This window comes from Musca domestica, unplaced genomic scaffold, assembly GCF_030504385.1.
Source record: "Musca domestica strain aabys unplaced genomic scaffold, Musca_domestica.polishedcontigs.V.1.1 7, whole genome shotgun sequence".
In the NCBI taxonomy this organism is placed as follows: domain Eukaryota; kingdom Metazoa; phylum Arthropoda; class Insecta; order Diptera; family Muscidae; genus Musca; species Musca domestica.
The window spans coordinates 7421284-7442294 of record NW_026712383.1 but is presented as its reverse complement, the minus strand read 5'-3'; the positions used below and the strand labels follow the sequence as shown (position 1 = coordinate 7442294).

Below are 21011 nucleotides of genomic sequence, written 5' to 3'. Positions count from 1 at the left end.
TGCTTTTGTACGCTTGTAAACAATATAATGAGATGTCACTGGAATAATTTTAACAGCTGTCGGACGAGCGGCTTAGAAATGACAGCAGTCTGAAGTTGGAATAAATTGAACCATTTTATCTCCTTTCTTTATAGGGGCGACTTGCAGTCTTCTTTGTTTAAGGTTCTTTCCTGTTTTTTAGATAGAAAACGGACATTCCCTCTTAATATGGAATCCAAATTACGGTGTCCGCCCTTTCGTTTTCATTGAAATATCTAGCAGAACCATGCCATTTTATTGTCAATAACCACCTATCTGTTTAATTTCCTTTATCAGCGTTATTTTCAAAAGCTTTGTGCTTGGGATATCAAATGTATTGTGTTTTTTTTTCGTTCGTTTTTTTACTAAATTTGTTTCGATATTTGACAACAATAATTCATTGGGGTTGGCCAATTTGAAAATTAGCCAAAATTCTTGAAATACATTCAATTGAACAAATTGTACCAAAAAAAACTGAACTAAATGAACTCAACTTACGACCGACATTAGCATCCCACAAATCAAATAAGCGATGACATCAATAGAACAAGACAAGAACATTGGTGTGTTTTAAATTAAATAATTCAACTATCATTGAATCAAATGTCTGTGTAAACATCACTTTTGTTATTCGATTTCATTTTTACCAAGTCATCCTTGTAGAATTTCACAATATTCAAACGAATTTTCCTATATCAGTAATAGATTAGTTTCAAGACCACCACGTTTTGAACTTATCTTGTTGATATGCTCAAAATAAAAATACATACATGTTCATGGTGACTCTTAATATTTTACAATCTTAAAATATCAAAAATTGACCTACGCCACGATGGTTGTGGAAACAGATCAATATTGAAATCACAAAACAAAACAAGCAATGAATTTTTGTTTTTTTTTTTTTTTAATGCGGCCCTAGAAATAGTCCCATGGTTCAATGTGTGTACATATAGTATAAAAATTACTAATCTCCCCTTGCCGCTACTCTGACACACATCTAAGTGTATTTTATCTTCTAGCCTCTACTTTTTTGCAAATCATTTTGTGAATTACAATCATAAAAAACGACAACAACGTGTTCAGAATTAAGTAAACTTGTAAATAAAATAGTACACATTTGCACACTCACAAACAAATTTGTATAAATAGATAAGATGAACTACCACCATGAGCAAAACAAAAAAAAACACAATTGGCGAATGAAGGGGCTTTTTATTTCTATTTAATACCCCCTTTGATTGGCAAGATAAGCATGATAACATTCCATTTAGGGTAAAGATTTCTTTTGCTATTATAGGGATTTATGCACGGAAAGATTTGTAAAAGAACCCCCGTAATGAAAATCCAAACATTTATTTTTCTTTAAAGAACATTTTTGTTTCTGACTCATGGGTTACATTTCTAACAGTGATTTACCAAATTTCAATTTCGAAAAAGGTTACGATAAACGATATTTTTCAGTCAAATTAAAGCGTTTTTTTAATGCCATCAAATTGACATTACCGTTATGTATCTCAAATTCAGTTTTGTTTCCTCTCTGTATTTGCATCTCTTCAAGATTTTCTCTCTCCATTCAAATCACTAATTGAGTGTGGCCAACAACTCTAGTTTACAAAAAACGTTAAAAATGTGAACATATTTTCAAAAAAGAAATGACTTTAAAGCCGTGAATGCCAACAAAATCAAAAGAAAACAAAAGTTTTTTATTATCGCTTAAGTTTTGGGGCGAACATAACAGCTTCGTCCAGATTTAAGCAACAGTAATAGCTGCTTGATGGTTGTGTGGAATTCTGGGGGTTTCAGGACATTAAATATAGTTCCACATTGTGTTGAAGTGCCCGCAGAATCCTTTGGATTTTTCGAGATTTTAAAAATAAAATCTAAATATAGCTCAAATTAAACATAATCAGTTCGGTTGCTTTCAAGATTACTTTAAGTATCGGTAGTAGGTTTAGTCGGAATCAGGCGTTTTGTCTGTAGAACACAATTCTATAGGGAAGGTGTGGCTTGCGGCCGTATTTGCTTACCGATAATTTGGGATTGAAATTGTGATACATGGTTCCACATTTATGATTGATAGCTTTGGCCGGCCTTTTATTCATTTTAACATGTAGATACAAACAATTAGTATTTTTAGGCATATAAAATAGGATAGAGTCAAGATCGTTTAAGACTTGGATAAAGCTTCCATATATATCCTCGTCCGATTTACATTTTATTGTGCCATATGTGTAATATTTGTACAAATAGGATGTATTGCAGCACATCCAACCGAATTTACCCTAAAAATCTATTAACGATATTATTCATCAGAAATTTTTCAAATTTGGTATTTGAAGTTCGTAATGGATACTACAGCCTACGACAGAAAATTGCCCGTGCAGGTCCACGCCTTCGTATAGCCCCCATATAACAGCACCTCCCGATATTCGGTATTTTGATAATTTTGGTATTTGGTATATGGTATTTGAAGTCCGTAATGGATATTACAGCCTATGACAGAAAATGTGTATGTGCATGTCCACGTCTTCGTATAGCCCTCATATAATGGTACCTCCTGATATTCGGTATTTTTATGATTTTAGCGATATTATTTATCGTAATTGTTTCAAATTTGGTATTTGAAGTTCGTAATGGATACTACAGCTTATAACAAAAAATTCTTATGCAGCACACGTCTTTGTACAGCTTCCATATAAAGTTTAGATCTGAGCGGTATTTTTCGGCAGATTTTTTTTTGAAAATTTTCAAGTTTCTTCCGAATGGTGGAAGATATAAAAAGTTAGGCCCGGTCGAACTTAGCTGCTTTTTATTTATTTCTCATATTAAAGATATTACTAGTGTGTGTACATTGTTTCATTTTAATTGTCTGTTCTTCACGAATCTACTAGTTTTGATTCTTTTTTCAATATCATAAAGAAAAATTCGTTTATCATAGTAAAAAAATTGAAATTCTTGCAGCTTTGGAACAGAGCAAATATCTTTTGGAAAGTTGTCCAATTTAAATTGTTTTGTATAATTGTGATTGTTGATATTAGGTAGTGGTACGAATATAAAATATGGGTTTATATTTGTTTTATGATACTAAACCGAGCTGTTCGTCATCTACCATGACATTTAATTCATTCACACCCTTATACCCATAAAACTCCATCTCTTGCTTTAGCTGTTTGTTTACAATCTTACTATGGCATAAACATCTCCCAACCGCTTTTTAGTGAACAAAATATTAACCCCTATTTGCATTTATGCATCAGTGCTTAAGTCGCCAAATAACTCAGATAATCAATTTTTCGTTTTAACGTTCGTTCATTCATCATGCCATAACCCGGTTGTGCTTACATTTGACTAACAAATTGGCGATGATAAAAAATCCCCAAAAGCAGCGCTAACATAAGGCTATTGACATCACTGTTTTGAATTGCAAACAAATCAACTTTTTTCTCTCGCTCTCCTTACCGACGGAAACCAGAAATAAGATTATTTTTTTATTTCAGAGATGGATGTTGTGAGGAAATGTAAATTATTAAACCATGTGTAATAATAGAACAAATATTCTTATTAGAATTTTCCATAGGTTAAAAAAAGTCCAACAGAAAAGTCACAAATTACAAGTTGTTATTAAAAACTTTACATTACAACATACTTAACTTACCGTTACACATACCACAGAGTCACAGCTCCCAACTCTGTTGTAGTAGAATAACAGCACTAAATAAAGAAACACTTGACATAACATGGGAAGTGAAGTCGATAAGAGGAGGACCCACGAAGTAACATCTCATTTTTTGACGTGTTAAAAAGCCAACAAAAATTTATATTCTTTGAAACAAGGAAAACATTTTAAATTTATTTCGTAAAAAAATTATTGATAACGTCATGCAATTTTAAAGAAAAGTAACACTGAGAGTTGTTAGAACTACGGACGTAAACAGAATATGAAATTTGACTACGTTTTGGTAAGCAAAGAGAAAGACCATGTAAAAATAGGGGGTGGGGTGGATTTATTTCATGCGAAACCTTTTTGTTTGCATATTTTTTTTATAGATTTTTATGAGTTTAGTCAAAAATTATAAAAATATTTTCTTATTTAATTTATAGCTAAGTTCCAGCGATGACAAAAATGCTTCAGTCTCCACCACCCGCCGTAAGTCACCCAGCAGTGGTAATTCTGGCGGAGGTTTACCCAGTGGCCTCAAATTATCATTCTTATGTTTAATTGTATCAGTTTGCCTGCTTTTGGTAGTATTTGGTATGTGATGGATGTATTTTCAATCTTTGTGCGCTACTCCTAACATTTTTTATTCTTCTTTTTTTAGGTTTATATATTGACACAACCAGTCCATTTCTAGTACAATTAGCGTCCAAATTGGGTTACAATAAAAATCAATATGCTGTGATTATTGATGCTGGATCGACCGGTAGTCGTGTCTTGGCCTATAAATTTGATCGTAGTTTTATAGGTATGTGAAATTTAATTTAAGTCGAAATGAAATTTAATTAGAGCTGGTTCATCATACCTTCCCAAATCGAGAGACGGGCAAAAGGCCTTTAAAAGGATTAAAGAGCTGAAAAGTTTTTACTGTTAAAAAATAGATAATGTTCTTGCATGCGTTTGCTTTATCAAGTCATCCGGGTTTGTAATATCTAAGTGGCAAAATATTTAAAAACTACGCGTCTAGAAAGCTGCACATACCATGGTCAGGAACGTACTAAGGGTGAACCTTGGGTAATGTTTACATTACTGATATTTCCTTTACATTAAACAGGGTTAATTTTTAATTTCTATGTGGGCTTCCAGAAATTGTTCGAAAGGTATTTATGTGTAGGTTCCTGGTCATGGGAGAACGCTAAAGCCGTTAGGATGCTAATAAATTGTCTCCATTAAAATCTTAACAAACAATTTCTTGGTTTGTAATATGTTATGCGACCTAGGTGTGCATTAAACGACACAGAATCGAGGTATATTCCGGACCATGATTGGTTCTGCATGTATCCAATTGCTACTTTATCGTGATGAAAATCCTCACCATATAAATATACAGGGTGAGATAAAAAACTGCATCAAAGTACATTCCTGGGGAATTGCTTGCTTGAGTTGATCGACACTTTGGAATTTTTTAGTGCTTTCCAAAATACTCCAGACACAATAGTCCAACCGGTATCCGGAGATTTTGGTGGCCATTGTGCGCTGGAAATGAAGCGAGGAGCCTCATTTTGTAACCATTCTTGGGTGGCGCATACTGAGTGCGATGGCTAAATGCGGCCAAAATGTTTGCGTGTCCAAGGCTTTAATAAACCCTTCAAAATACTTTGCGATAATATTCGGGATTTATTCTGATGCCACGGTCGATTAATTCGAGCGGAGAGCGACCATCGGCTATTATGGTGGCCCACACCATCACCATGGCCGGCGCTTGAGTTCTAGTGGCCAACCGAAGTTGTACATTTTCAGCTGACCTTTTGGCAAGTAGACAAGGTAATTTTGTTTGTTTACAAACTGCTGAACAACGAATGTTTTCTCATCGGAGAAAACCAAATTCAGCGGTTCACCACCTTCGGCCAAGCGAAGCAACTCTTTAGCTCTTTTGAGTCTATTTTCTTTCCGTTGCGGTGTAAGTTCTTGCACTTCTTCAATATTTGCCAAATGGAATATTGCGATATGTTCATCTCACGAGCCATTTTTCGGCCACTGCGACGCGGGTTTCGTCGCTTCTTTACTTTTCAAACCATTTGTGCTGATGTTGCTGTTTTCTTCCGTCCACTTGACTTGACATCGGGCTACGCACCAGTATCACGGTAACGAGCGATGGTATGAGACACAAAAGATGTATTCAAATTTAAATGCTGGAGTGCTCTAACGATAGCTACTTGTGGAATAATTGGAAAAATTTTAACAGCTGAAGTTGCTTGCAGTTTTTTCATCTCACCGTGTATAGCTATATCTAAACAGATTTTCTCCATATTTGATGTACTTGCTTCCAGACTGAATTCGGTGGGATGTATCAAAGTTCATGTCATTTGGACTTATATTGGCCATTTGGTGCACTATCAATCCGAAATCTGTTGAGGATGTATGGGAGCTATATCTAAATCTGATCCGATTATCGCCAATTTCAATAGGGTTCGTTCTTGGCCCAAACAAATATTGTTTGAAAAATTTCAGCTTAATCCGGAAAATAAATGCGGCATGCAATTTATTCACAAGAATACTTGCACAAACTATGGGTCTATCTCGCTTCCTTCTCCATGTTACAAACAAATGCACAAACACAATACTCTTACCTCTACGTGTGTAGGACATTTTCGACTTACTTATTCTAATGTCTTTCAATCCGCCCTGTTTATAACTATTTTTTTTTTACTTTTATTTTCAGATAACAAATTGGTACTCTCCGATGAGCTGTTCAAAGAACGCAAACCCGGCCTTTCATCATTTGCTGATGCCCCAGAAAAGGGTGCCCATTCCATTAAATTACTTTTGGATGAGGCTCGGGCTTTTATACCCAAAGACAAATGGTCTTCCACGCCGTTAGTACTTAAAGCTACAGCTGGTTTACGTCTTCTGCCCCATAGCAAAGCGGAAAATCTTCTCAATGCTGTACGCGATCTTTTCACCAAATCTGAATTCAGTGTTGATATGGATGCAGTTGAGATTATGGATGGCACCGATGAGGGTATATTCTCATGGTTTACTGTTAACTTTTTGCTGGGACGTCTATCGAAAACAAATCAGGCAGCTGCCTTGGATTTAGGTGGTGGCAGTACCCAGGTGACATTTTCGCCCACCGACCCCGAACAAGTACCGGTATATGAAAAATACATGCACGAGGTGAATACCCTGAATCAAAAGGTCAATGTCTTTACTCATTCCTATTTGGGTTTGGGTTTAATGGCGGCAAGACATGCTGTCTTCACCAAAGGTTATGCCAAAGATGAAACAAGCTTAGAATCGATTTGTGTTAATCCCATCATATCGAATCGTACATGGATTTACAGTAATGTGGAATATAAGATCTCGGGCAAAGATCATGCCAAATCTACGCAAGAAAATCCCATTGTTGATTTTGATGCCTGTTTGGATTTGATTAAAAGTAAAGTGATGCCATTGGTTAAGCCCAAGCCCTTCACCCTGAAAGAACACACGATTGCGGCATTTAGTTATTATTTTGAAAGGGCCACCGAATCGGGTTTAATTGATCCCTTTGCTGGTGGTGAAATTACCGTTGAAGCTTATCGCAAGAAAGCCCAAGCTGTATGTGCCATACCCAATGATGAGCAACCGTTTATGTGCTTTGATTTGACATATATCTCTGTGCTGCTGCACGAAGGTTTTGGTTTGGGCGAGGGCAAGAAAATTAAAGTAAGTTGTGGATACAGAAAATGGAAATTAAGATCTAATAGTAATTTCTTTTATAATTTCAGCTGTACAAAAAAATCGATGGCCATGAGATATCTTGGGCCCTGGGCTGTGCCTACAACGTTTTAATGAGTGATGATAAATTTAATTCCTAGATTTTTTTGTTTGTTTAATTTAATTTGTTTTTAGAATATTTTTTTTAGTATTCCTCCCCCCTCTCCATTAATTTTTCGTTTGTTTACCTTGTAGTATGTGGTGTGCTGCTAAATATGCTATAGTGCCTTAGAATGTAGCCTTTTTAGTTCGTTTGTTATTCTGTTTTGTTTCTCTTTCCTCTATGCACATATCACTTAACCAACCATTCTAAATTCGGAACATTTTCATGCTTTTTAAGCTACTGAATATCTAGTTATGTTTAGATATTATTGTTATCTACTTTGAGCAGGAAATGTAGTTCACTTTTGTATTGATATTATAACTACTATATTATTGTAAATATAGTATTTGATTTTAAGTTTTCTCTTTTTATTATTATTGAAAACACACACAAAATTAATAATTGTGCACACTTAGTGGCAAAATAATTTAATTAAAAAGAAGCTAATAAATTATAGTAAATTAAAGTGTTTTTTTTTTATTCTACACATTAAGTAACTTGGGAGATGTTCTTAGTTGCAATCAATTGGGTAAAGATCGCCATCAGAACGACAACCTTCTGTTTTGTAGGATCTCCCTCTCTAGATTGTGTAAGTCCTTACTGACTCGCCTGGGTAAGGAAATTTTATCATCCATATGGTTGGATGGCTTCCACGATAACACCCAAGCAGGTATTGCGACGAAAGAAAATGGTTATGCTGTCGTACGGGAAGGACCTTAGCCTCTCCATGTATATGGTCCAGCATTCTGGCTGGATACTTTTCCATTGCGTTACATTAGTATTGATAGACCAACTGGAACCGCATAGCAGACGAAAAACCGACCTATCGCCTTATGAGAGGCCAACAAAATCTCCTGATCCCACCCCAAGAGCTGCCAGCTAGCACCTTGAGGACCTTCTTTCTAATTTTCATTTTGTCGCATATAGCAGTGGCTTGCGCGGACGACTTGAACATGAATTCTCTAGGTGCACACAAACAGTGTACCGTGGTCAAGGAGCTTGTTCTGACTTAATCCTCGACTGATATGTGTGGATATGGCGAGCAATGTAATATTGGGGTGCTATGTTGTGAACGGATCTGGAATATTGATGGTTGGCAATTGGACATCTTCCTCTAATGCTGGGGAGGTGAAAATCCTCAAGAATCTGTTTTAATACCGACAAAAGCGAAATTAGCCCGTATGTTTCGCCTTTGCTGGTATTCTTGCCTGTCTTCAGAAACGATGTGAATGGCTAGCGACAGGTTGAAAACTTTAGTCAGGCACTCAACTCCCTGTGTCTTCGCTCAACGCTTTGGATGGCTTTTGCAACATCATCGATCGTAAACTGTGGTGTTACCTATTCAGCGGAAAGAGATCTGATACGACGTGGTACCATTCGCTTCGCCCTGTCGCTCTCGGGGTGCTCGTCAAATTGTCGTTTAAAATACTTAGCGCACCTCTTCGGATCAATCACGTTTACGTAACTAAAAGTGACTACAGTCCCATCATCCTTTTTCCCAGGATTCGAGGACGATTTAGCCGTTACCCACAAATTACTCATATAAGTACCTTGTGGATGCTGAAACCGACGGCAAAAAAGTTAAATATAAGTAGGAGAGGATAAAAGTATAACTTACCTTATTGGCTGGTTGTTTGGATTCTTAATTCATATTAGCACCCCCTGTAACAAAATGTTTAATAGAGGTACACATTTTGACTAAACCCCAAGTAGACGCACTACTAAAGATCTACTGGGAAAATTTTCAAGAAAGCTCCCATATGACACTACTGCCCATGTACTGGGAGTTTCAAATGGTAGGATTATTTGAGTGTAATTTAAAAATTCGTACTTTTCTGTGTCAATTTAAAACCAATTGGGAATAAGTTTCATTTTATATAATAAAATTGTGGCCAGAATTTGTCTTATATATAGAGAAGAATTTCGTAGGCTATCAAACAACGTTTAATATTTGAAATTAATGCAAATTTTGGTATTATAAAATTATTATTTTATTTCGTATTCTTTTTTGTTATACTAAAGAAGTTATAATTTAAATAACTTATTCTTTGTTTGTTCCTTTACTAGTTTTGTTTTAGACTTATGTACGTAAATGCAAAAATAATAAAGCTAATATATGTTCTTTTTTTCTTATATTTTTTGTGAGTGTGTGTGTATACAATAAAATAGTATAATAACAAATTGTCTATAAAAGTTTACAAAATACAAAAAGGAAGAAAATAGAGACAAAAATAGTAAAGATTTAAATAAATAAGATAGGGCCTGGAGAACGGTCGTTAATACCATGAAATTGAATTTTAAACATAACAATTGTACATATCCATGATTGACTATATATTCTATATACCATTAGAATTCAGAGAAAAATATATTGACTTGCGTTCTTTGCCGTCCCTTCGAAAAGTAGTATAAAATAGAAAAGGGGAAAGCTTTAGTCATCTATCGTTTTCGTAGAGAAGAGAGAGAGAAAAAATGCAAATATTCAGGAAAACGTTTGAAAAGTTTGGTGCACCAAGTTGAGATAGAGTGAGCGTGTTTTTTTATAGAAGAAAACTATTTTTCTGTTATTTTTGCAATCGAGTTTCATTACACTTCAAAATAAAGCTTTCTTATTTTTGGGTCTTTTGTCGTGTCGAAAGGTAACACTTGGAGACTACTTTCCACAATCTTAAGGCCTCTCCAATATTTGTGGTTTAATTTCTAGGCGATCCATAACATATTGTGGCATACATAGAGTGGCATTAATCGCTTTTAGGCCCTCAAATCCCAACAAGGAAAGGGCGCCAATGCCGAACAGTGTATGGAATATATCTGGTAAATTGCCCGTGCGATCGGCAAAACCTCCCGTTTCGTTATCTTGGCAAGATAGTATAAATTGTTTGAGTTTATCGGCACTTATCCAATGGAGACGTCCCATAATTGTAAGCGAGGCTAGCACCCACCACGAGTAACAGACGTCGGGCAACTTTTCAGGACGTCCATTAAGGCCACCTGAGGGTAATTGACGTTCACACAGCCACCAGCCCAATTTATCCACATCCAAGAGATGTAAACGATGTGTCAACGACAAAAATCCCACACAACAATAAATAAGACCTGTTGTAGGACAAAAAACAAACACATTAATCTTAGATCAAATGTAAGGCATTAATTTAAATGTTACCCGCATGCGATTCAGCCCCTGGCTTAGAACCGAAACCTCCATCAGTTTGATTGCAACACGACATAACAAACTGTACTGCCTTCTCGACGTCAATTGTTGTGGCCAAATCTTTTTTCAACAGCGTCAATATGGCAACAGCACAAAATGAAAATCTCGTATCTACTTCACCCCAACGATCACCAAAGAAACTGCCATCATGCTGTTGCAGTGACATCACATATTTAACTACGGCCTCGCAGTCAATTTGTTCTAAGGCATCGTAAATACACAATATCTGCACTGCAGATAAAGTGTATAGTATATGGGGGTCGTGACCTTCACACGGCGCAAAACCACCTGTCGTCGGACACTGGCAGCGTTTAATAAACTCAATTATGGAGTTTCGGTCAAGGCGTTCCAATTGATTCATAATGTCTAGCGCCGTGACGCCCCAATATATTCCAGACATGCGTAAAAATTCCGTCATACAGTACTCATAGTCATCCTGATCTTTACCATGATTCTCAATATATTCGACATGCTTCCAGAAATGTAATTCTTCTGTCTTGGAGTCATCCGTAGTTGGGCTGTTTGCATCCGAATTCGTTGGCTTTGCAAACGATGCGAAATCCATGGCTTTGAGGGTAAGGCTGGCGGTAACGTGGGGAAGGATCTAATAATAAATTACAAAAGCCTCTCTTGCAGCAAATTTGTGGCGTTTTATTGTTGCAAATAGATATATGAAATGATAAAATGACAAAGTATTCTTCTTTTTTTTGTCTCGGTAAATCACAGTGAATTGACAACAAATTGTATGATACATTCCTTGGCAAATTATAAAGTCGTTCAATAATAACAGCTGATTACTAAATTTAATGTCAAAATGTCATGCATTGAACAAGTGTAGAGAAGATAATTAAGAACAAGTCTAGAGTAAGAACTCTCAGATTTTTTGTACATTTTTTTCTAGACCTGCATCTACTAAACCAATATGCACAATATAGGTACCATGGTAAAATTAAGAAGGTAAAGTAATTTCAAATAAGCATTCCCATCTATGCATTTTCTGTAATTTACCTTGTCAAATTTCACCGAATAGAAAAAAATGTCCCAACTCTGATTTGTGTATGTACAATGGATTTATAAATAAACACTTTGACAATGATTTGTTGTCAAATGAATAATTTTGAAAATATTGTTAACATATGATTGTATGACGTACCTTCTTAAGTGGCACCATTATTGGGGTCTACGAAAGACATGTTAAATTATTGGATACACTTTAACCTTTCCCATGGTAGAATGAAGAAGGTAAAGTCTTGCATATCATATGTTTACAATTTTTTTTTCAAAATTATTCATTTGACAACAACTCATTGTCAAAATTTATATTTTTAAATCCTTTGTACATACACAAATCAGAGATGGGAACCTGATTTACATTCAGTAAAATGTGACAAGATAAATAACAGAAAAAGCAAAGATGGGAATGCTTATTTGAAATGTCTTTACCTTCTTAAGTTTACCATGACCTTTCCAAAGTCTGACAATGTTTCTGTATCCAGACATAAGGGGTTTTGAAAATGTTATACTGTTTTCTGGAAATTTTCCAAATTTGATTTTTTCATGCTTTGTTTCAGAACTGCATGAATGTAAAAAAAATTAATACGATAACCGATATTTCCTGTATGATAAAAATAATTGCAAAACTAGTATATTCGTGCATGTTCTGAAATAGAGCATAATTTATAATGTTGAATGAAAATTCCCTCATAGAATTAAGAAGGTGAGGTCGTGGCTCAATAAGAAAGATTGATCAACTTCGAAGATAATAGATAAATGCAACTCAGTGCTGGAATCTTATAGTCTCAAATCGAGTTCTAAATATGCAACAGATGGTTCTGTTTACTTTTTAATTTTCTAAAAAAATCTTATATTAGAGAAATCCCGCGGCTTATTCCACAAGACTGAATCAAAAGTAGTAGTAGTAGAAAATATGCATTTATGGGTACACCATGGCACAATTACAGAAGGTAGAACAAAGCTATCCCTAAATGCAATTTTTTTTTTGTTTGGGTCCCTTATTTTGTCAAAACATATACACATTTTGTGTATTGTTCTGAATAAAAAAAAATATAAAAATTTGAAATTATTTCAAATTCGGTTGCAAAATAAATGCATACTTTCGGTGTTAATGGGCAATACATTGTACAATAATGGTATAAAACTGTATTGTTTAACTATTTTGGATTCAATCTTGTGGAATAACTCCATAATTCCATTCTTGTTTCGCGGGTTTTCTCCAATATAAGAATTTTGTTAAGAAATTAAATATAAACAAAACCAACGGGTGCATATTTAAGAGGCTATTTGACACTATAAAACTCCAGCACATAGTTGCATTTTTCTAGTTTCTGTGAAGTTGAGCAACCTTTCTTATTGAGCCATGTTACATACCTTATATAGAAATGTACATACTTTTAAATAATAATTAAAATAAATTTGAATGTATAAAAACTACTTTTCCACATAATTTTAGTCAGAAGACTCTTTTTAAATGTATTTTACAGTGTTATTTGTCATTATATGTTCCCACACAATTTTTAATTTATAATTTTATCTCTTAAAATTTGGACCAACCAACTTGCCGTCTGTTGTGCTGATGCAATTGCCTAATATATCAACCTTGCTTGCAACCATGGTACAATGATATCAAGGTAGGGCTATGATACCATATGATTTTAATTTTTTTATTTTCTTGGCTTAATAAGTCATCTTTATTTGTTTATGTATGTGTTTTCTTTTCAATAACAAAAAATTGTTCAGAAAATATTAAAATTCAGATGTTTTCAAAATGTTTATTTCAACGTATGCATCGACAAAATCTAGAGTTTCTGTAGCGAAATAATCCTTTAGAGATATGTAGTACATGATTTTGAAAAGAAGTGTTGACCTTTCATTCAGTTATCGCGGTTTTCAATTATTTGTTCAAAATAAATGCAACAAGTTGTTTGATTTTTTATTGTTTTGATACTAATTTTGACATTACAAGCCAAACAGGTACACCTCTATACTTGCAATTTTTCCAAAGTTGACATGGCAGAAGAATACAGGTAGATGCATCAACGCTTGGGAGCATTGATGTGTCAAAAAAAAATTTAAATGGGTTTTTCAAATATAAGTAGATCTTTAAATACTTTCTTATACTAAGTCATTCGGAGGCTATTATAATTCGCGTTTTTCAACAATTTTTACAAATTTAAATAATTTTTCATTCAACATTTTCAATTCCAAAATTGGTTTGACAGTTCATTGTCCAAGCAGCTGTGTCGACGCGTCTACCTATATTCTTCTACCATGAAAGTTGACCTACCTTCTCTTCATTGTACCATGCTTGCAACAACAAAATAAATCAGCTGTTTTTGTTTATACGTCGACTTATATTTGTGCAAAACATTTGAATATATTTATACCCTACAACACTATGTGTTGGGGGTATTATAAGTTTGATTGGGCCAAAAATTATGTAACACCACGAAATATTGGTTTCCCACATAGGAAAGTATATATGGATCATCCTAGCTCGCCGAGCTGAGTCGATCTAGCTATGTATGTCCGTCCGTCCGTCTGTCCGTCTGTCCGTCTGTCCATGTTAATTTGTAATCACTCTACAGGTCGCAATTATGGCCTGATCTTCACGAAATTTGGAATGGAGGTCGGGGTTGGGCCAGAATAGAACCCTATTTCTTTTTGAGATGATCGCCAAATGTTTAGGGGTTGAAATGGACCAAATACTGAAAAAATGTCGGATTTTGCAGTAGCTATACAGGTCGCAATTATAGACCAATCGACGCGGAATTTCGCATGTAGCTAGAGTTTAGGACGGGGAAGAAGCCTACCAATTTGGGTGGTCATCGGATAATATTTAGCGGGTAAAATAGACCATATATTTTGTGTTGAAAAAATTCAACATTTTTCATTAAACCGCGAATATTTTAAATCCCGGCGAAATCACAAAGCCATGACAAGGTTACTTCTGACCTTTACATTGATGTTAACATCCAACAAATCGAATATATAGCAAAATATGTGCGATATATATGTTTATCAAAGAAGATATGCTTGAAAGATCTCTAATATGTCGAGAACGGCTAAACTGATTTCGACAGTTCTCATTAATTCAGAATGGCCTCTTGGCAGGAAAGAAAAAACGTCCAAAAAAATCGCATAAAAATATCTCTCTAAAGATGAAAATATTGATTTTCTAAAATTTTCTCATATTTTTTCAATTTTGTCATATTTTTGGCATATTTTCATTTTGAATTAAACATTTGGTAATATTTCTACAGCTAACAAAACTAAGTAGTTATGACATCAGAATATCATATACAGATCGCATTTATGGCCCGATCCTTACGAAATTTTGCATGGGGATAATATGAGGGTCAGAATAGAAGCCTATTCTTTTTGGAGATGATCGTTATACATTTAGGGGTTGAAATGGACCAAAAAACTGCAAAATTGTCGGCAGGTCGTAATTATCGCCCGATCCTCACGCACATTTGAAAGGGGGTTACCGGACATTGCAAAAGAAAAGCAGTTTTGGATGGCCATCCAAAAATATTCAATGTGTGAAATAGTTTGCCAACTTTTGTAGACAAAAACGAAAATGTCCATTCCAGAGACTTTTTCGAGAATTCACAAGTACAGGAAAGACGCACTTCTGACTATTTCGTTAACGAATATAGTCAAGTGTCTGTATCTCATATAGATGCGTTTCAGTCAAAAACCAATAATAAATGTTAATCTTTTGCCACTTCTAAGAAATTATAGGTCTTTGGGAAATATTGGTTCCAAATCTAGGAAGACCATTTAAGTGCAACATCTACCAATAAATTGGAAATGAGCAAATTAGTTTAAGTTGCTATAATTCGAAAATTAGAGAACGAAACCTGATGGTTTTCTTTTATTATTTGTCACAATATCTTGTGCAATTCTTTCGAGTATCTCGCCTATATAAACTGTATCGTTTATTATAGTGTTGTAGGGTATTCAACGGTCGGCCCCGCTCGACTGTAGCCTTTGCTTACTTGTTTTATTTTGCAATTGCAAAACCACGATTATTAACGAAAATGTTATATGTTTGCTCATTTTCTGTGCCCTTATGATTTGTTTATCCTTCCTCTTCCAAATGTTTTTTCTAATTAATGTCAAATGTAGTGTCGAACATAATTCAAATTTCATCAACCTGTCTTACTTCCCAACAGGCATGTGATAGTTAAGGTGAGAATACGAATAAGCCAGCCGATGACTTAAGCTAGTAAAAAGAGCGTTTTATGTATTATCACCTTAAGATTCATTTACGATTCATGAAAAATTGACTTTTGTAAACATCTGGCTAAATAATGGAATACATCTCTTAAACTGTTTCCATACAACACTGTAATTTCATAAGTCTTAACTTTTCTTACACAACCCTGCACGATACCATTTCAGAGCACCATTGTGTGTGACATTTCTTCTACTACCTTTTTGTACAGCTCTGCTAAAAATATGTAAAAGTGTAAAAAATTTTGGAACATAATTTCGCCTCGTTTTCTTTTTTCCACACAAAATATTAATCAAATTGTTCGTGGCAAAAGTGTGTGTGTGTTTTTGGGTCGACACAAATCCAAAATTGAAACATTTAACTGCAACAAAAACCTAACACTTTTTGATATTTTGTAACGCAAGCTGGCTCTATTGCATGAAGAAGAAAGAAAACACCATAACGAAGGCAGGGCGAAAAAGAAGAAGAAAGCAACAGCGACATCAGCAGCAGAAGCAGTAGCACTGACGGAAATTGTTAGACTAGCACGAAGCAGCAGTGGTGGAACTGTGATTGCGATTGATCGAGAACGTCTCCACACGAAGGATCGGCACCTCAGAGGACAACAAATTAATTGGCATTTAATTGATAGGTGAAGCCTGTTGACATATTCCACTACCACCTTTCGCTCGCTCTCTCTCTGCTGTGTAGGTTGTGCGCGTTCTGTGATTTGTTGTTATTGTTGTTGTTGCTGCACAGTGCCAGCATAAATGCTTCAACAACATTGATTACACAAAAGGTTCAAATATCAAGAGGAAAAATTTGAAGAAGAAAAAGTAATTTTGCCATATGGAAGGCAATTGAGTCACAAGCAAGACGGACAAGCAAAAAATCTCTTGGAGATTTTTGTGACCTTAGTTACGTGGGAAGTTATTGCAGGGACCAGGTATTCAGTAAGTCAGCCAGCCAGCCAACCAGTCTAGTTGGTCCCTTTGAACTTCGACAGACAATTGTTGATTTGCATTTTGTGTGAAAATAAAGGCCATGTCAAATGGTGACGATGTGCTAGACAATTGGGAAGAATTTGACGAAGCCGGTGTAAGTTTTCCCCCATACGTATATAGCTATATTTAAAACATGACTAACAATGTATTTTTATGTTTTAGTTACAGACTTCTTTGAAAAACTCCAAAGCCTCATCACAAGATACCTCGTCTACGACAACAGAAAGGATTGGCTCATTAAAATCCACAACATTGCAAAAGAGTTCACAATCGTTGTCATCGAGTCAAAGTCAAATATCTTCTACTACTGCCACCACTCCATCATTGTCGCTGTTGAAACATCCGCAACAACCACCAATGAAATTACTACAACGTTCATCAACTCAGGCCCAGGATTCTTCCGCATCAACGCAAACAACGACTGCTGGAAATAAGAATTTTGTAAAATCACCATTGGACGATATGGCGGCTACATTTGAACCGGTCATGATGGTTTTACACAAGCCAAACGATGAGTACTCATCAGCCACCTATACTCAGCCGACAGTAAATCAAACGGTAAAAATCTTACGACGTCCCACTCAATCGTCAGAGCCTCGCAATAATGGTATGCGACCGAAACAACCGATTAAGACACTCAAACAAAGGGAGCAGGAATATGCCGAGGCAAGGTTACGGATATTGGGTTCGGCGAAAAATCCCGAAGATGATGAACAGAAGTAAGTAGCAATGTGGGTGAAAAAAGGGAGAGAATGCGAAATTTGGTAAAAAGGGGGAGAACGCGGCATCAAAATCGGTATAGTCAGGGTCTTATGTATGAAATATGATGCTTATTTCGGATCTTACAATCGTTTTGGTTATCCAAAACTTTGACCCTTTGTGAAGGAGGTACCAGAAGAAGTGAACCAATATATTCTATATTCACACCAGACTTTGTTGTGATGTGTGTAATTTGGAAACAGTCGAAACTATTAGGATTTGCAAAGTTGGAGCAAAATCGGACTGTCCTTTCTCTGTGTAGTATAATATTTTCTTTGAAAATGTCGACCTTTTGTGGGGGAGGTATCAGAAGGATCTAAGTTTCATAATAATATTACGATTTACCAAGTTTGGACAAAATCGGATGCTCCCTTCGAGAGTTATCGTGCGCACCAGCCAGACAGAGAGAGGGACGGACATCGTTAGATCGACTCCAAATGTCCTGAAACGCATTTGGTCTAAAGAGACCTAGGGTCTAAAACAGTTATTTGGATTAAGCACGTTTTGGCCGTATCAAGTAGACATACGGCTGAGGGTATAAAGATATACAAACCTGCCTAACCATCTATCTAGGGACATTCGGATCTTGTATTGGATTGTTTTTGCGCGTATTGAATGCGCTGTCGAATTTCGGTATAGTGGTCGGAATTCATTTTCCATCGAAATGCAAATTTATCTTTTATCGATGAACTAGGACGACATGATCCTTATCAAGGGTTTCAGAGGAGATTTATGCTGCATTACCCAGACTTCGGGATCAATCTGCATGACTGCCGATAGATTGTGGATCTTTCTTGATGTATATGACTCCCCATTTATCCGGAATACCCATTGATGCCTACATTAAAGCAAATTAATGTCTAGGAGAGAACAGTGGCCAATGGAATTACCCTTTTCAAAGAATTCTAACAGAAATAGGCAAAAAACTTAAAATCTGACGGAACTTCCATGGCTGGCACCCTTGCTAGAAAAAGAGTGGTCAGTAAAATTATCCTTTTTGAATATTTCATCATGAAAATTGCCAAATATCTCGGAATCCGGCGAAACTCCTTTGATATATTGGGGCCGAAAAATTGTCCTTAAAAACAGTGGCCAATGGAGTTAGCTTTTTTAAACATAATCTGGTAAATCATTCCATACTTATTAAAATGGACCAATATAATTGTCCTGGAAAGCACAGAGTTCAATGGAGCTATCCTTTGAAAGCATTTTTCCAGAATGTGACAAGAATTTTTCTCAGCTTCCTATATTTTGGTTATGTTTTTTAGCTCTTGTCTATTAAGCAAAACTGATGTTGGTTCTTCTTTCTAAGGAATTAAACCTCAGACCAGAACATTGTTTAATAAACATTTAAAGTTTTGGAAACCTTGAAAACACCAAATATATAGTTGCTTCATTAAATATTTTTACAATTCTTTTCTCCTTTTTTATTTCAGGGCGACATCATCGCCAAGTGTGGCAACGTCTACCGGTAATTCCGCACCTTCTACACCAACAACGGCTGCAGTTACAACACCTTCTGCTGCAACGCCGTCATACCCAACAACACCATTAAATGTTGGTCCAACGAAAATGAATTCGCCCAAAACTCAAAGTGGTGGTGGCGGTGGACCACCACCCTACAATAATCACTATCAATATCAGCAGCAGCAGCAACAACTCCAACAACAGCAGCAACAACAATATCAAGCGCAACCACAACCACAACAATATCATCCGAACTATCAACAACAACAAAATTTCTACTACAACAATCAGCAACCACAATCACCTGCCTACAACAATAACAATCGCACATTTAACAGTATGCCCCTGTTGGGACATGGACCGATGGGTGCCATTGGCCAGCCAGCAGCACAATACCAACAGGGTCCAACGGTGCATCAGCAACAGCAAATGCAAAAAATGCAACAGCATTATCACAAGTCATCACAACAGCAAAAGCAACAGCAAACCTGGTCTCCAGTAGTGGGTGGCAGTGTTTCTTCAGCTTCGTTGAGGCAACAACAAAATGAAAACTTGTTACGTTTACCCAAGGGGCCAGATGGTACCATTGGCTTTCAAATGCGCCGGTAACGCGATGATAGGCCTCTGGACTAACGCCTAGCGATGGTCGTCGCCAGTTAAATGAATTAATCAATCATCAAATCCTAATAACTGCTAAATTGTAATATTACTCAACTCAATATCTTTATTAAGTGCAACGCCTTTCGGATTCGAACATTTGTTTTTTTTATTCGTGGAACTGTTGCCGGATATATTTGGCATTTAATAGATATATTGGGTTAAACAAAATATATTCCCTCGATGTCGCTGCCGTTTATTTTCTACATTTGAAAAAAGAAGAAGAAGGAACATTACTATTTTTGGGGAACCAACAGAGATTTTTGCTGTTTTATAAATGATACAAAGAAGAATGGAATGGAAATTCCCTAAATAAAACAAATGAAAGTAAATTGTTTTACATTTAAAATTATACTTTTCTTCTAACCACCCAATTACGTTACACTTGTTTTGGCTTCTTCTTTTTTTTTACTAATCCAGACCCAATCTAAGTCCAAGTCCCCCATAAACAGCCTTTTTACACATTTTGTCACTGATTGATTTGATTTAAAAATTTGATTTTTTTTTAAACTGTATGGAACATATTAATTATATATAATATTTTACAAACAAAACTTTACTTTTGTGCTGTTTTTATTACTTTTACAGAAGAAGAGTGGCTGCCGAAATATGCTTTTAAATAGTCAATTTTACAGCAGAGTTTTTTTTTACCAAGTTACAGTACTTTTACAGTTTACCGGATGTAGTAAACCCAGTGAATTTGTATTGGCAATTCCATTACATTTTCTTCAAATAAATTCTCATTTTCGGAGATTAAACCGGCAAAAAGCTGTATTGTAAACACACTATTAACCTGCCTTATGAGGATTAACTTGACGTATATGCAATGGAATTGACAATGGGTTTACTACATCCGGTAAATGGTACAAATATTCTTTTACAGGGCTAATGCAAAAATATGAACTTATAATCAAACATTTTTTTTGGGGGAGAACACTCCTACCAATTAATTCTGGTTCCTAAATTTCAACTGATTTGGATTTGAGTTATGTACAAAATCTTCACAGTACCAAAATATAGAAGGATATGCCTTAACGTGGGCCGATATTGCCTATTTTCAATATGTGGAAGCTTCATACAGGGTGAGATAAAAAAACTGCAACAAAGTCAAACGCCATAATTTTTACATTTTTTTTTTT

The 21011-nt window shown here is 35.6% G+C and overlaps 3 protein-coding genes across 9 annotated transcripts in view; 2 read left to right on the top strand and 1 right to left on the bottom strand.

Moving 5' to 3' along the window:
* LOC101895369 (ectonucleoside triphosphate diphosphohydrolase 5) overlaps positions 1-7919 on the top strand; it is a 30321-nt gene extending 22402 nt beyond the window's left edge. For 5 of the 6 annotated variants that reach the window (XM_059130019.1, XM_059130018.1, XM_005181777.4 and 2 more), the window contains exons 3-6: positions 4120-4270; positions 4338-4481; positions 6396-7381; positions 7444-7919. In XM_059130019.1, coding sequence (XP_058986002.1) covers positions 4120-4270; positions 4338-4481; positions 6396-7381; positions 7444-7533 — 1371 coding nt within the window. In that variant the 3' untranslated portion in view covers positions 7534-7919. Of the gene's footprint in view, positions 1-3761; positions 3978-4119; positions 4271-4337; positions 4482-6395; positions 7382-7443 lie in introns of those variants that run through there. The other variant, XM_005181778.4, reaches the window with a different exon arrangement.
* Positions 7920-9502: 1583 nt separating this feature from the next.
* LOC101895196 (geranylgeranyl transferase type-2 subunit beta) lies at positions 9503-11471 on the bottom strand. Its single transcript, XM_005181775.4, has 2 exons — positions 10699-11471; positions 9503-10631 (listed from the first exon to the last, which is right to left on the bottom strand). Exons 1-2 carry the CDS (start codon positions 11309-11311, stop codon positions 10204-10206), a joined length of 1041 nt encoding a protein of 346 aa, XP_005181832.1. The 5' UTR covers positions 11312-11471; the 3' UTR covers positions 9503-10203.
* A 4726-nt stretch (positions 11472-16197) lies between these two features.
* On the top strand, positions 16198-20431 carry LOC101895029 (putative mediator of RNA polymerase II transcription subunit 12). Of its 2 annotated transcripts, none has more exons than XM_059129916.1 (3): positions 16198-17083; positions 17158-17708; positions 19185-20431. In XM_059129916.1, the coding sequence occupies exons 1-3, from the start codon at positions 17030-17032 to the stop codon at positions 19822-19824; spliced, it is 1245 nt and encodes a 414-aa protein (XP_058985899.1). In that variant the 5' UTR covers positions 16198-17029; the 3' UTR covers positions 19825-20431. The 2 variants fall into 2 exon arrangements, with proteins under 2 accessions (XP_058985899.1, XP_005181831.1); XM_005181774.4 differs by having other exon boundaries at positions 17152-17708.
* Positions 20432-21011: the final 580 nt, after the last annotated feature.